Here is a 16,811-nt window from a genome sequence, read left to right on the forward strand (position 1 = left end):
GTGGGCGTCGCGTCGCGCGCGGCGTGTCTGGAACAGGAACTGGTCTGGAGCTGCTGTCATTGAGCTGAGCGCACAAAGGTGAGCGCACCGTCAGCCATATTCCCGCCGCCGGACTCTGTGCTCTTTTTCTCGGAGGGAGGGGAATTTTCGGCCGCAGCTAGACTGAATTGACTCACCTGCTCTGGTAAGATCTGCTCCGATCGATTATCGCCTGGGTCAAAGACTACATCCAGTCAGTGCGTCTATCATTCACGCGTTTCTGTTTGTACTGACGCCGCCCAGTTCAAAGAGAAATCTCTACCAACAGGTGTTGCTCTGATTCTCGCGGTGGGACAGCCTGGATCTTACCTACACAGATGCGACTTTTTACAAACATGAAAGGAAACAAATTACAATCTTCCCATGACTAACGTTACCAGGTGGACAAAAATGCTCTATGCAAATTTATGTTTAGATAGTGACTAGCTACGGATGGGAAAATATCGAAATCGGCTCATTTTTAGTAGCCTTGCATAACGTTCCGTTCCGTTAACGCTTTTCAGCCTTGCCTTCTTTTACCGGAGCGAATAAATCATTATAGTTAAAACACTGACACTGTTTCATAATGTCGATCATGTAGTTTGGATCCTCTGACTCTTATGAATCCAGAACACACCTTCAAGCCTGACAAATGTAGCGTAATCCACCTCCCAAGTGAGTGGTTCATATGAGCCGGTTCTTTTTAAAGAATCAAAAACACCCAGTCGTTTTTTTTTCTCTTCTCTTCTTTTTGTGAATCAATAATAGGCTACAGCACGAGCCGTGAAATGATTCACGATTGAATGACTCTCATCATGACCGGATATTTTTAGCTCTTTATAACACATCACATCGTAATCTGACTCAATTCATAAATTATTTGCTATTACTTTTGTCACGTCCGACTCAAAATACACAATAACTGTTAGTGTTATATTGTAGAATAGCTTATAGAGGCTATTACAATCGAATACGGTTGTAATAACGTTAGTTATGACCTATTGACAGCCGACACGATTAAATAAAATATTCTAACTATTTTACCGCATTTTTATTTTTATTTATTTTTATTTTTTTATCAGTATTTGTATAATGAAAAGTCATTGTGTAAGCATAACATTTAAAATGTAATACAATTTAATGTAACATGTAAATAAAACATCTTCATAGATGCGACAAAAAATATACATAAAAATTTAGACATATAGAATTTCTTTATTTTTCTTTTTTTTTCTTCCTTTCTTTTTAATTGTTAGTGGGGGTGTTAAAATTCTCCCTTACCTAAAGATGACCTAGTCTGACACCAATCTGCTCTAATAAACTTTCATGTAAACATATTTAAACTAGCCTACCATAAACACGTCCAAAACTGTTTGCTCTTCGGCGTCGTCTCATATAGGCTACACACCCACAATGAGTTTTATTAGCTAGTTTGATATATTTTATGGGAATATCTTCCATATCTCGCATGGATCGGTAACCGCTATGTTTAACCGAATCTTTGACTTCATTCCCTCTCGAGGCTCGGTCTTTGGGAAACACTGGAGCAAATATTTGTAGAATGGGGTGGGGACTTCAAATTGAAAGGCGGTGTTACCTCTTTTGGGTGAGGCTGTGACAATCCTGAGTTCCAGTTTTTAATCGTGATTCAGATGGAGTGCGTCAGGTTTTATTCTCTTTAAATGACAGGCAGACAGTTCTCGAGTCATTCTACTGTTTCTCCTCTTTCTGCTTCAGAGGGACGCTCCGTGGAAATACACGACATTCTTTGACGGAAGAGATCTACAACAGGATTCAAAATGCCTAAACCTGTAAGTATTTACGATTTTATTATTGTTAAAAGTGTTTATAGGCTCAGCATGACTGGTTAGCATGTTTCAAACTTCAGTTTGAAATATTATGGAGGATTTCTGGTCTGATAAACCGTTTTTGTATCGTGACTTTTGAAACCGAATTTCAAACCGTAGTTTCTAAAAGTTGAAAATAACATTTTGTTAGCGAAATTATGTCAGTTGTCATTAATTTACTTCTTAAAGACACGTTTGTCTGTTTAAAGGCTGTTTTTTTATATGGTTTGGGTCTCGTTTATAGCTGCTTTTGACTTGTTTACCCTCAACAAAATTGTATTATAGCATGTGTGACGTTTATGGATTTTAAACCGTATGAATGCTGTCTATAGCGAATTGCTTATAAACACTCTTAAAACAGCAAGTGCATCATGTTGTCAGTTTGTTTAAGATGGTAACGGTTGTCAGGAAGAGTACAGAGGAAATGACATCATGATGCTCTCCTCGGAGCTTCTCGTTCATCCTCGGCCCCCAGCACTGCCTGCTGTAATGCTGAATACAGAGGCTTGTTCTTGGTATCATGGTCAGTTTAGATGAAAGTGGTGGATTTGAGTTCAAAAGATTCATTTTTTCAAGAGTTTTCAGTCATTTGGATGCTTTTAAATAAATCAATAAAGTAAAAAAATTTTTTTAATTAAATTATATACGTTTCTACACTGAACCCCTATGCAGATATTTTAAGGGTTTCTGTTTATGTCTTAATATTTCCCCTCCTGTTCCATAGCATGTTTCAGGTGTGTCTTCAGCCAGCCCTTCCAGCAGCTGAGGGTGTTTCCGCTCAAATCTTTCTTAACGTTTGTTCTGCTGAATAATTGATAACTAGACAATGCCTGTCCCGCCCTTTGGTGATGTAGCACAAAAGCTCATTGTGCTGTAATCAGTCCTCATGTGCTCTCAGGCTTTAGCTCAAACCAGATCAATGAAAGACTAACAGTACCATCATTCTGAGCAAAGAGAAGCTCATGCAACTCAAGACATGCAACCCTTGCCAATGCAACAGAAGGGTCATTAAGTTTTTGCCCCTACCTTTATAGTACATGTCATCATAACACCATTTCAACTTGGGATCCTTGTGCCTGTGCCTACTGTACATGTTTTGCAAGAATGCATACGATTTACATACAATTCACTGCAGCTGAAATGAACACTGGTGGCATAAAACACCAACACCTTTTAATCATTTTCACACAAATTATGATTACGGGGTAGTTTATTGAATAATAAAAACACATTTTCACACAGTTCCTTGCGTATAATATGACCATTGTGCATGATTTGTAAACAAAAACATTTTGCCATTTGCACTATACAACCAGCTAGATACGTATTGCTTTTGTTATGTAGTAAACTTGCTTGTTACCTCACCCGGTACAGCGTTGCACTTGCAGTGTGCTCGGGTGCTAGTCCTGATAAAAAGAAAAGGCTTAAAAACTTGTGGCATGGTTGCTTAGCAAATGCATTTTTCTTCCACATTCTCTTTTGTTAACACTTTTGCTAGGTTTTGCATTTTAGTATTCAGTATAAGTCGTACTTTATTTGCGCAATAGGGCGTTAACTGTTTAGCGCCACTCACTAAACATTCAATTTCCTAACTACCGAGATGCATAGAACAAAAGATACACTTTTCAGTTTGCAGACAAGACATGCTTTTATTCCCACCCGCTACCCCAGCGAAATATAATTTTACAGAAATATCACCAGAGGCATGTTTTTTTTGTTGTTGTTTTTTTCCAATTTGCTGGCGTTGCAACATTTGCTAATGATAAATATAGGTTTTGAATAATTTCTTGGTTTCTTAGCTGTTGTTTTGGCCCAGCTACTATATAATTCAGGAGACATTTTTAAAAAAGGACTGGTTAGTAGATTTTGCAAAAAACTGTAAAAATCTCCAATTTAGATTCGGTCAGTAGCTGGGTATGTTGTCTGTAGATCGCCAGTGAATGCATGTGTCTGTGATGACAAACGGTTTTTAGTTGTCAGAATTTTAACCGCATTCTGACATAGATTATTTGGTTTGATGACGTCTGTTGCCCGATGAGCTTGGTGACTGCTCGATTTCGCCAATATACTGCAGCCAAAAAAGTTTGTCGGCCAGCTAAAACCATTTTGAGAGCAATGTAGAGAAATGCTGAGAGTCTATTAAAATGCAGGCTGGTGCAGGAGGTGGATCACTGAGAGGGTGTTCCTGAAAGAGACCCTTTGTTTAGCTGGGTAAATGGATACCCCTCCGCCTCCCCGTCTTTGGCGAGTTGGATGCCAGTCTTTAAGCTGAATTCTCCTCCGCTAGATTTCAGATGGACACAGCAGGACTATGTTTCTGTTTTATTGCCAGTGAGGGTCTATATCAAGTTATTAGTGTTGATTATTTGTAATTGTATATTTGTACACTGATGAAGATCATATCACTGATGTACTATAGATATATATACACACATCATAGCACATCTCCATGGAAAACAGCACGTCATACAGTGTGAAACAACATGACTCAATGAAATAATGACAGAATTGTTTTTGTTTTTGTATTGCTGAAAGGGTGGAATCTGTGTTGTCTGCACTGCTCTGCTCTTGTGTGAGTTTCTGTTTACATAGTTATGAAATTTCATAGTTGGGTAATTGTTTTCAAAGCAGTTACATAATTACAAATGGTTATTCTTTCTTACCAGACAACACACTCATTGCACATATTCCCAGTATGGTGTGTCTGTGATTCTCCACCTGTAGTCTCATTGCTAACCGTTCAGATGGGAATCACATGAATATGGATCACTGATTCAGATGTGCACTTTATGATTGTGCTTTAATATCTAAACAAAGGTAATTCCTGTCAATTGGAAACTGCCGTCTTCTTTTCCTGGATGAGAACTAAAATGAATACTTTCACCTAGATGTGAATTTTTTTCTTCAGTTGGCTCTCACAGATGATTCCTTGTTCCTTGCTTCTGTGAGTTTGTTGTCTGTTCATTGTGAGGAAACGCCTCTGTTTCGTATTTGTTGGGAAAGTGCTTGAAAATGACTCTTTGTTGTCCCATAAAATGGTACAAATTTGTAGAGCGGTTTCAGCCTTTTTCTTGTTGACTCAGTCCTGTCAAACATTAACAGTAGAATAGATCGGCATTTCCCCTTTACAAAAAGTGGCTGAGGCACATTGTTCTGTGAAGCCACTCCTTCTGTTTTCCCAGTTTCTTTCAAGCCATGTCTGCTTCGAGAATGATAGTCTGGGTCACAATCAGACACAAGTTATCAACATAGATCATTACTGTATTCAGTGTTTTTTTTGGCCGACATGCTTGTGGTTGTCTCATCATTGCAGAATGTATTTCTTCCCTTTGCTTCTGAATTTGCTTCTATCAAATAAAAACTGTATAATATAAAGTTGTAACCATCTTGTAATAGATGACCATTTTCCTCTCAATTGCTTTTTTTTATTTAACGGCACATATGTCAACAGTGGTTGCTAATGTCATTTTTTTTCTCTCTCTCTTAGGTAAATGTTCGCGTCACTACGATGGACGCGGAGCTGGAGTTTGCCGTCCAGCCCAGCACAACTGGCAAGCAGCTATTTGACCAGGTCTGCATCTAAACATCTAGACAAGAAATAGATGAATTAACAAACATTTGTTAGGATTCATGTGCATGAATACTGAAGCATGTTTTACAAACAGTTTTCAGAGAGTTGGCTTAAACTCTTAAGGCTTTCTGCCATTAAATTTGCAATATTTTTTTTTTTTTTACCTGAAATTATTGCCAAAATGTTAAATAGGAACAGTGGATGAGATATGCGTAGCCACTGTGTGTAATGAGATGTATGCACAAAAATGGAAACTTGTCTGTAAATTCTATTCACAGTTTATTATTCACTTTACCTAAATGGGTTCAAGGCAATGGGTTCCATGAAAAAGAGACAATTGATTTGACTGTTTCTTAGTGTAACAGGCCGTGTATACCTGACTTCTCCAATCAATTATTTTAATCCTTCACTAACCGTTTCTCATTCTCTTCTGACAATTCCTTGATCTTAAACAAATCCGTGTCCCTCAGCTGAAGCAGAGAGGAAAAAAAGCATTGTAAACAGTTATTCAGAGAAATGTTAAAAGGTAAATCAAGAATACAAAAGAGAAATTTACATTAGTTTTCTTAGTCAAATACTTGTTGCTCAAGCAAAAGCAGGAGTGCAAAGCGTGTGTTAAGCACAAAAAAAAGAGCAGGAGGAAAAAGTGTATGAATCTAAACTTTGAATATAAAATGTATAATTTTTTTATTTTATTTGTTATAATTTTTAAATAAAAATTGTATTTTAAATGATAATTTTATACATTATGAATCTGTATGAATAATATTTCTTTTAAATAATGGTAACAAACGGTTAAGGATGCCACTGGCCATCCGTCAGTAGCACCGGTGCCTATGACCTAATTTAATTACCAGCTTGGTGACATGGGATAATCCTCTGCAAATAGAAGGCCCAGAACACCACGAAAACCTCACAGGAAGGGTATTTCTCCTTTAAAAGAGCATATCCCTTGACGTATGACTCGCTGACCATTACACCGATGGTGCTCATTGACTGCCACGACTGTGGAAACAGTGAATAATGGCTGTTCCTCTATGATCACACTCTAGTTTTCCCATTCATAACAGAACCCACAGCTGAAGCAGTCTTTATTTCAGAGTAAGTGCTATGAGCCAGTCATGAACTGTGGATGGCACACGGCACAGATGAGAGGTTTGCGCTGAAGCCTCTGGCAGTCCAACTGTCCACGTTGGCAGTCTGAGTTTCATACACACACACAAAGAGTTCTTAAAGTCCAGAGCATTAAAAATAATGATGTAAAGTACTCATTAAACAAGTCCAAGCAGGGTGTTTAATTTAAAAAAGCTTATAGTAATTAAGTCTTGGTGCCGTGACCCGGGTCTGTTTGACTCTTGTTTTTCTTCTCATTGGGTTGAAATGAACCTATTTTTAAAGCAATTTTTATTGCAAATTTTTTAATGGAATTTAAAAAAATAAATAAATTCTAGGTATTACTCTACTTAGGTTAAACCCACTTTCTTGAATAGCTTTGTCCGTGAACTTAAAGATGCTTAGAACCTGTTGAGCTGGTTAACAGCATTTGTTACGTCCTTGTCACCAACTTGTTTGGATTTGTTTTCTTTCTTTTTCCACGGATATGGTATGATTGTGAATGGTTATTAAAGGCAATGGAAGATCTGACTGAAAAAAATATTGTTGAAATGTTGTTTTTAACAAATGCAGTTCTGTAAAAAAATTGTCATAAGATGGTTTCTGTTTAGATTTTCTTCCATAAATTTCCCCCTAACTGAAGTGTTCTTCAGCCGCATTCCCACACATTTTTCAGGACAATATATTTTTTATGGTGGACTGTACCACCATAGCTCAGTATGTACCAATATTTTTTATGTGTATATATATATATATATATATATATATATATATATATATATATATATATATATATATATATATATATATATATATATTCTAGCCCAAACCTTTTGTATAGTGGTGCAAATGTTGAAAATTTATTAATTTTGAATACTCTCAGGACAAGTAGGTAACTGCCATTGCATGAGAGCTGCAACATAATAAATACCATCTTGCACGAAATGTTTTTTGGAAATTGTGTACATGCATGTATCCCCTTCAGGGCCACTGGTGTTCAAAAACTAATGAGCGTGAATGAGCTAATGACTGCTTTGTAATGGAAAGAAGGCCAGCATTGCGTTAGCAAGCAAGCAAGCGCAAGGTTGTGGGTTCGATTCCCCGGGAACACATGATAGGTCAAAATTGTTAGCCTGAATGCACTGTAAGTCGCTTTGGATAAAAGCGTCTGCTAAATGCATAAATATAATAGAAATATATAATATAAATATAATATAAATATGGCCTTTATTCTGTTTTCAAGGAACGGTAACCCTGTGCTCTGTTGGATTTCAAAGCACTACAAAACTATACAAAAGTCGCAAAGCAGTCATCAAAAGCTTAATAATTAATTCATCTATTTATCGTGTGCTAAAAGGTGTCTTTATTTTTCCTGACAGGTGGTGAAGACCATGGGGGTACGTGAAATATGGTACTTCGGACTACAGCATATGGACAGCAAAGGGTACCATACATGGCTGAAACTTGATAAAAAGGTAATTGTACATTAAGCACAACAATGATATTCTGATTTTCTTTAGTCAGGGTTTTCGCTTTCTATCCTGGCTACAGTCCAGCACTTTATGGACGTAGTACTATGTGTTTTCATAACATTTCACAAAGTATTTGATATTTTTGATGACATATAGATTCCTAAGCATAGATTATTCATACATGCCCTGTTGGACTGTGGCACAATCAGTAGGTTCAAGTGTTAGTCAGCATTTTGTAGTTTGATTGTTTTATTTATTATTAGGCAACGGTGTGCTATAAGGGGTAAAGAAGCAGGGGTCCAGGGCTCCCATCCCTAACCAGGATTTGTCATTGACAATACATACAGGCAAATAATGTTTAACCAAAATGGGAAGGTGCAAGGTTCCTGGGTGCTCAGGAACGCCCAAAGTGATGTCCAAAAAGTGTAACATGCAGATATAACTTGAATTGTAGGTAATAAAATGATATGTGATTTAAGTTACATTTAATGTGACTATGATTTTACTAGCTAGCTATGGCCAGATATATACTGTATGTGTCCTAGAAGGACTGTTATTTTTTTAAAAGGTGTGAAATATTTAATGCAGCTCATAGCTGAGATTTAACCCTCCATAAATCAGGAGCAGTGACAGAAAAAGATTTATTTATATAATGGTATATTCATAATATGAATTTAATGTTTTATATATATCCTGCAATAATCTCCTTCAGAGTAGAAAAACATTCATGAGTAGTCAAAAAAATCTAGGTATAAAATCCTAACACCCTGTTTTTTATTATTTGTTTTTGTGCAGGTCTCCTCTCAGGATGTGAAGAAGGAGAACCCTCTCCAGTTTAAATTCCGTGCCAAGTTCTTCCCAGAAGATGTGTCGGATGAGTTGATCCAGGATATCACTCAAAAGCTGTTCTTCATGCAAGTGAAAGATGGCATTCTGAGTGACGATATCTACTGTCCTCCAGAGACTGCGGTGCTTCTGGCCTCCTATTCGGTGCAGGCCAAATTTGGAGATTTCAGCAAGGAAGTGCACAGGCCTGGATACCTGACCTCAGATCGCCTCCTGCCCCAACGGTGAGACACACAGGACTTAAAATAGGGCATGTGCTCCTGGAAGTAGAGGAGTTGAATTCTCCCATCATTGCTCATCAGAAATTGGTTTTGCATGACAGTTAAAGTTTATAGTCTTTGTCCATTCTGTTGTTTGATTGCAGGGTTCTTGACCAGCACAAGTTGTCCCGGGACCAGTGGGAGGAGAGGATTCAGGTGTGGCATGAGGAGCATCGTGGGATGCTCAAGTAAGTTGACGATGTTCTCTCAAAAGTTATTGTTATTGTTGTAGTATCTTTATAGTTATTGTTCTTCGTGTTAATGGGCCTAAATGCTAAATGTAGATTTTAAGATGTCAGTTGAACTAAGACTTCTGTCAGTTGGTGACTAATAATAGACTTGCTTGATATATCAGTCTATAGGCCCTGGTGGTTTGACATACAGTAAACCATGCAATTATAAATGTTACTTGGCAAGCCCAATGTAAACTGTAGGTTGTGTATGGTTGCTAAAGTCTCAACTTTCCATATTAACATAAAATGAACCTGAAGTGCAGTCACAAGTGTGCCTATATCAGCTGTTTTGCTCTTTTTATTTATAGTCAAATTTCATATAAAAAGGAAATCATTATTTTGGGGTTATTTTAGTATTATTTATATACTTTTTCAGTATTCCTTAATATTTTGCATGCATTTAATTGTTTCAGTTTTCATTTCAATTTTGGTTTTTATTATCGGTTCATTTAATTATTTATTCATGTGTGTATTTATTTATTTACTTAACTTTTATAATACTTTTAGTAATTTAATTGCTTTTTATTTATATAATTAGTTTTATGGACAATATATTTTATTAAGTTGTTCAATCGAATATTTTTATTTTATTTTATTTTAATTTTAATTTTCATATAATTAAATAATCGCTTTAGTTTTAGTTTACACTAGTGCTGTCAAATGATGATTTGCGATTAATTGCATCCAAAATAAGTTTTTGTTTAAATTATATATGCATGTGTACTGTGTATATTCATTATGTATGTAATATAATGAAAGTTAAATGTATTTACACACAGTATATATTTAAAAATATTTTACATTTATTACAATTATATATTCATATACTTATATATAAATATATTTAATATATAAACATAACATATTTTTCTTTAATATGTGCATGCATGTGTTTGTATTAATATATATGTACATAATAAATATACACAGTAAACACACATTATGTAAACAAAAACTTTTATTTTGGATGCGATTAATCGTGATTAATGTTTTTACGACACTACAGTAAATTATGTGAAATTAGGTTCCTCTAGTATTTAATTTACTGGATTATGCGCTCTTTCTCTCATGCCGGTGACAGGTGCAATATTTGAAAATCAATAATTATTAATTTACTTTTTAATTACATTTATATCTGAATATATGTCAACCTATCCTGCGATGTGACTATCGTGGATTCGTACATCGCGATATCGATGCTTAAACGACACATCGTGCAGCCCTAATTCTAAGCTATAACGTATGATTATGTAATATATTATATAATGTGTAAAACCCTAGTTATGAGTACATTATGATATACTATTATTACCATAAAAAAAAAACATATACTATGCTAAAATTCACCAGCCTATTAGAAACTGAAAGTGATCATTCTGTTTTATTCTCTGTTCTTAGAGAGGACGCAATGCTTGAGTACCTGAAGATTGCTCAGGATCTGGAAATGTATGGGGTGAACTACTTCGACATCAAGAACAAGAAGGGAACAGAGCTGAGGCTGGGTGTGGATGCCCTGGGCCTAAACATCTACGAGAAAGAAGACAAGTGAGTTCAGCCTTTCTCTACATTCATTTGACATTATTCACAACTCATCTTTTAAATGCAATTTAAATCCTCACCCTTTACATTGTGGCAGTACTATGTTAAAATAATGGTATAAGATCATTTTTCTGGTATGTCAAGCTAATTAATAATACCTGTGGCCTGCAACATCCATCCATCATCATCTCTTAATTAACTTTCTCAATTTTTGAAATTCAAGATATTAAAAGTACATGTGTTGTGATTTAGTTTGAACTGAGGACATTGTTCAAAAGAACGGAGCTCGTCTTTCAACAAACAGAGATCTGTGTGTGTGTGTGTGTGTGTGTGTGTGTGAGTCCAGTGGCGACTAATGGCTTTTTCCCCACAATGCCCTCTATTCTACCCAGAGAGACTGGTTTTTCAAGTTATGCAGTCTTTGGCAAGGATTATGTATGCGACTGAGAGAAGACTTTGCAAGTACTCACATGAAACGATAAGAAAACCATACAACAACATGTGAAATAGTTAACATTCGTTGGATCTCTGTTTGTGTTGTTGCGTTCGCTGTCCTCGTTTAGATTCAAGGTATCTTCTGAGTGGCCCATATCCTTCACATTCTTAACAGTCCCCCAAAGCGTGTAGTCAGTTTAACACTGAACGCTATGAGAAGTGATGGAAAATGAAATAGTCAGTGCCAAAATGCAGTACAAAGTGGTTTTGTTTACTTTCTTTTTCCATTATCCCCATCAAACCAATGTTTGGACAGTAAATGCTTGAAGGAAGAACAAACACGATTCTATTAGAATCCTAATCTTTAAAAAAGCATTATTACCAAAGACTATAGAATATCCAAGAGGTGTCACTCGTAGAGTTTTGAATGGGGAAGAATGCAACGCTCAATATGGCCGCTCAATCGCAGGAAGCCCCGCCTTCTGAATGAAAGAGCCAATGGCTAATCGGTAAAGTCATAGCGTCACCTCAGGTGCCGTTAGAAGTGTCCCAGTTGCTATAGAAACAGTCTCTTATGACTGCACTTGGATGCCCGAGAGGCGTTTCAAAGATGGCCGCCGAGTGACATGACTTATCTTAAATAGAACTTGTGTTACTAATACATTATTCAAATCAAAAGTTTGTGTCTGTGGACATTATTTAATGGAATTAAGTTAACAATGAATGAATGTTAACAAATAAATCTCCTGCTCATTGTTAATGCAATAACTAATGTGACCTTATTGTATAGTTTTATTGTTCAAATATGGTCACCATTGTGAATTTCTACTATTTCTATTTTTTATCCGATATATTATTTAGTGGAAATAAAAAAAGAGCAATTGATTGAGTTACAAATGCAGGAGGTTACATACCTTTTTTACTACCATCATGAATTATTTGAAGCATTTATGTCATTGGTTTTCGGGAAGGTTTGTGGTGTGTCATGCGAGGTGGGTCGCGGTAGCTTTGTGCGTGTCACACGTTAGAAGGCGTAGTTGTTACTCCACTCCCATGAGCTCCACAAAGAGATCGCACAGCACACTCCTCACTGCGCTGATGTCATGCGCTCACGTTAATCACAGGCCCGTCCTTGTCTTCACATTCCTCCAGGACCGTCATGCCTGCGCTACAACATTCCCACCGCATTACAAACCCATCTCAGTGCTTATATTAGTTTTTTGCATGAAAATCAGGATTTGATGTTTCATCCAGCCTACAGTGTTTGTCTTGTTTGACTGTATGTTTGGAATGAATATAGAATGCCTCTCATGATTTCATCATTGTCTTTACAGACTCACTCCAAAAATCGGATTCCCCTGGAGTGAAATAAGAAACATTGCCTTCAACGATAAGAAGTTTGTCATCAAGCCTATAGATAAAAAAGCTCCAGTAAGTGAAACTGTGATTGCCTTCAGACTGTAGCTCACAGTCCCACCTAAAACTGAAAAACTGCCTCGACCAGAATAAAACTTGTTTTATTCCACACTAATACACGATCATTTTATGTCACACTAATGTTAGAACATCTATTGAATTAAAAGTATTATGATGAAAAGTTTGTAAAAAAACATTTCATTGGCTGCATCATTTGTAGGTAAATTGGACATTGAGCACATAAACGGTAACAAGATGCTCTTTACAAACGTAAAACATTATGGTTGGTTACATAATTATCTTAATTATTAATTACACAATTAATTATTTTACACAAAAGGGTAAAAGGGGTAAAAACTTTTACCCTTTTGGGTAAAAACTCTAAACTCTATTATTTAACTCTAAAATTAGAAAAGTTAATTAATGAATTAAATGACTAAAATAGAAATTATTTTAAAGCTGAAAATGTTAAAATATTAAAAACTAATAAAAATGTGCTTTAACTAACATTAAAATTAAGGAAATGTATAAATAAAAGCTGATTCAAAGTATTAACCTTCATGTTATGTTCCCAGTCAAAAATGTCCGGCCTACACAAAAATTGCTTGTAAATTTCGTACTAAGCAATATTATTACCAAATATTGGATTTAGTCTCATTTTATTAACTTTTCTTTCAATTAGATTGTTTTGTATTTTCTTTTTGGACCTGATTGGTCGTAGCCTATGACAAAACCTGTGCTAACTGTCAGAAAACAGAAATGTTGAATCCAAGACTTGGTGATCATTGTTAAAAGAAACCAGAATTAAGAAATAAGATTAAGGATTTTCAGCATAACACTATTATAAATACTACTAGAGTGAATAAATAATACTGGAATGAGTGACGGTTCAAAAGACTTGAAAAGATGGTGAGATGCTCTCTATGGATGCTTCAGATTAGTTTTGACACACAAACACTAAATCACTGTAACGTCTGCAGTTTTAAGAGTCGTTGGTTTTAACAGGGCTGTGTTGGCTGATAAACGCCAGGCTGGCTTTCACAGAGCGTTATCTCTGAGCCTCAGAGCCGGCTGCTCAGAACGACAGCTTTCTATAGGTTTTACCTTTACATTATCACAGGACTTTATTAAATAAATACACAGTTAGTAATCTGATCAAAGAGCCATAAACGGACTGATTTATAACATCTTGCCTCTTCCTTCTCAACCCTGCAGGATTTTGTGTTCTACGCCCCGCGGTTGCGCATTAATAAGCGTATCCTACAGCTGTGCATGGGGAACCATGAGCTTTACATGCGCCGCAGGAAGCCGGACACCATCGAGGTGCAGCAGATGAAAGCCCAGGCTCGAGAGGAGAAACAACACAAACAGATGGAGAGGTGAGGATGAATCACCTGATGCTGTCTCATCAGCACATGCTGCAGTATATAAAAGAGACCAGATTCTACACTTGTGTAGCCTTTTATTTCATAACTAGAACTTTGGCTGGGCCTGTTTCATAAAACAAGTTTAGCAAATTAGCCTGGATTACTTCAGCTAGGCTTATTTTGATCCAAATCAACATTTTCTATATAAATGATCTCTGTTGTGATTGGCTGATCAAAGTTCACGTTGCTGCTGATCAGGGTGGGCCGAGATGCACTGATGTGTAGACATCAGTGGTCCTATGTCAGTCTGCTCATGGTTGTGACATCAGGAAACCATAAAGATTTCTGAACAAGTTGTTTTTGGGAAGGACAGACTGAGAGATGAGGTTTGTGTGTGGGTATAGAGCCGTGTCCTGAGCAAACGTCACTGTTCTTCTCTTTGGTTGGGTCTTATCTGCAGAGCTCAGCTGGAGGGTGAGAAAAAGAGACGAGAGGCCATAGAGAGAGAGAAAGAACAGATGGAGAGGGAGAAACAGGAGCTGATGATGCGACTCTACCAGTTTGAGGAGAAAACCAAAAAAGCGGAAAGAGGTAAGAAGCCTGGTTCGATTTATTTGGAAAAAATGTTCATTTCTAATGCAAGATGATTGTATTTATTGACTGCATTCGCAGAAGCAAAGAAAACAACATTTGAATTGTTTCGACTGAGGAAAACGTAAAGCTTTATTTGATTTTATTTTAGAAAAGACATGCAAGTTTAACAGTCACTGTTTAGATGTATTAAACAACACAAAATGGATTATAGTTTTTAAAATCTTAACAATCACTGAGGCTGTTGTTTTGCTTGTTGTTGTCCTGCGAGTCTGTTTGGAAAATGTGACTCGTAATAGGAGACGTCAAGCCAAATCCAGTCACGTTGGTCTTTTGAGTTTATGTAACCCTTTAGCTTTTTTATTCTATAAAGCGGAGACACTATACTTTGATCTCGACTGTGCTCCAGCTGACAATACCATTGTCTGGCAATACAAACACAAGATGGTGTCATACTGCACCTGTTACTTTTTTCATCAACTTAAAGGAATCCTCTGTCATTGTGTGCTCACTTGTATGTCTTGTGGGACCTACATAGACTAAAACCTCTTTACTAAAGCAAAAGTGCTAAAACATAACTGTCACAACTGTCTTGTATCAGACCAGCACACTTTTGATTAAAGGGGTCATGAACTGCATCTTTTGCATTGTTTTCTGAGGTTATAATGTTATCAAGATTCATAATGTTATAATGTTATCAAGATTATAATGTTATCAAGATTCATCACATAATTCAAAAAGCATAATTCTAGAGGTAATAAGCTATTCTCTGTCCTGTTTTTAAAATCTCATCATGTACACTACATGTGTGAATTGGTGGGCGGGACTAAACGGGCAGCGATGTAGGAGCGGACATTGATCATCTGCGGAGGCGGAGTTTAGCCACACTATTACATCACAGAGTGGCCTTTTGACAGACTGGCTTCAATATAAGCTGTTTTTAAACAAACGAGAACCTTTTGAATTCTAAAACTTAGAGTACAGAGACTTTTTATAGTACCGTGTCCTCTTATGTGTCAAAAGATCAAGGGAATTTTGGTTTCTTAGTTGAGATCTGTTACTGTTAGAGCATCACCATCCACAGTGAGGCCCAGACCCAAACTTAAAATGTAATGATGCTTGCACTTTAAATTAAATCTGGATGCGTGTTTTCAGACCTGCAGGAGCAAATGCAGAGGGCCATGCAGCTGGAGCGTGAACGGAGGCTGGCAGAGGAGGAGGCAGCCAGATTGGAGGCAGAGAGACAGGCAGCACTGCTCGCTAAGGAGGAACTGGCGCGCCAAGCCCAGAGTCAGCTGAAGAGTCAAGAACAGCTGGTGAGAACCCAACACTCGTTCTCTAAAAAACTCCTTTGCCTTTATCATTTTTTCCTCCATTAACAATCCTCCCCATTTATTTCTCTCAGGCTGCTGAGCTGGCAGAACACACTGCTCGTATTGCACTCCTGGAGGAAGCTAAAAGACGCAAGGAGGATGAAGCCATGACATGGCAGCACAGAGTAAGACCGTTAAGACATAAACCCTTTCACCTTAAGGTCTTTGCCACTTTTTTCACCCATGATGAGTTTGCAGTCCTGCAAATTTGTCCAAAAGCTGTCTGTATATCCATAGCCGTAGTATGCTCTTAAGTTCTTCAAGAATTGGATTGGTAGTCCTATATTTGTGATGTTGGATTGCGTTCTTCCAGGCTCAAGAGGCCCAAAATGACCTGGTGAAGACCCGTGAGGAGCTTCGCACTGTGATGACGGCGCCACCTCTCCCTCCACCACCACCTGTGTATGAACCTGATGAGAATGAGTATGAAGACGGCGAGAGCAACAGTAGCTACAGTGCAGACCTGCAGACAGGCGGCATCAATGACCACCGCAACGAAGAAAAGCGAATCACTGAGGCCGAGAAGAACGAGCGAGTTCAGAAACAGCTGTTGGTAAGTGTAACATTGCAGGAGCCACTGGATCAACTTTCCTAGGCTCCAGGATTAGAGCCTAAAGCCCGAAACTCACTGCACAATTTTAGCAATCCTCTAAGATCACTGCATTTAACACTGTGCGACATGGACCTAATAAACTTGGCTGTACTGTAAATAAAACTGTATAAAACTGTA

The 16,811-nt window shown here is 37.2% G+C and overlaps 1 protein-coding gene across 1 annotated transcript in view; it reads left to right on the forward strand.

The window, feature by feature from the left end:
• The window catches only part of ezrb (ezrin b), a 21,082-nt gene continuing 4,271 nt past the window's right edge, over positions 1-16,811 (forward strand). Inside the window, exons 1-13 of the mRNA XM_026291507.1 lie at positions 1-184; positions 1,756-1,829; positions 5,353-5,436; positions 7,929-8,024; positions 8,817-9,091; positions 9,232-9,315; positions 10,759-10,905; positions 12,669-12,765; positions 13,966-14,129; positions 14,578-14,708; positions 15,864-16,024; positions 16,114-16,206; positions 16,395-16,634. Of these exons, the coding sequence (XP_026147292.1) occupies positions 1,818-1,829; positions 5,353-5,436; positions 7,929-8,024; positions 8,817-9,091; positions 9,232-9,315; positions 10,759-10,905; positions 12,669-12,765; positions 13,966-14,129; positions 14,578-14,708; positions 15,864-16,024; positions 16,114-16,206; positions 16,395-16,634 (1,584 nt within the window). The 5' untranslated portion in view covers positions 1-184; positions 1,756-1,817. The remainder of the gene's footprint in view (positions 185-1,755; positions 1,830-5,352; positions 5,437-7,928; positions 8,025-8,816; positions 9,092-9,231; positions 9,316-10,758; positions 10,906-12,668; positions 12,766-13,965; positions 14,130-14,577; positions 14,709-15,863; positions 16,025-16,113; positions 16,207-16,394; positions 16,635-16,811) is intronic.

This window comes from Carassius auratus, chromosome 20 (assembly GCF_003368295.1).
Source record: "Carassius auratus strain Wakin chromosome 20, ASM336829v1, whole genome shotgun sequence".
Classification (NCBI taxonomy): domain Eukaryota; kingdom Metazoa; phylum Chordata; class Actinopteri; order Cypriniformes; family Cyprinidae; genus Carassius; species Carassius auratus.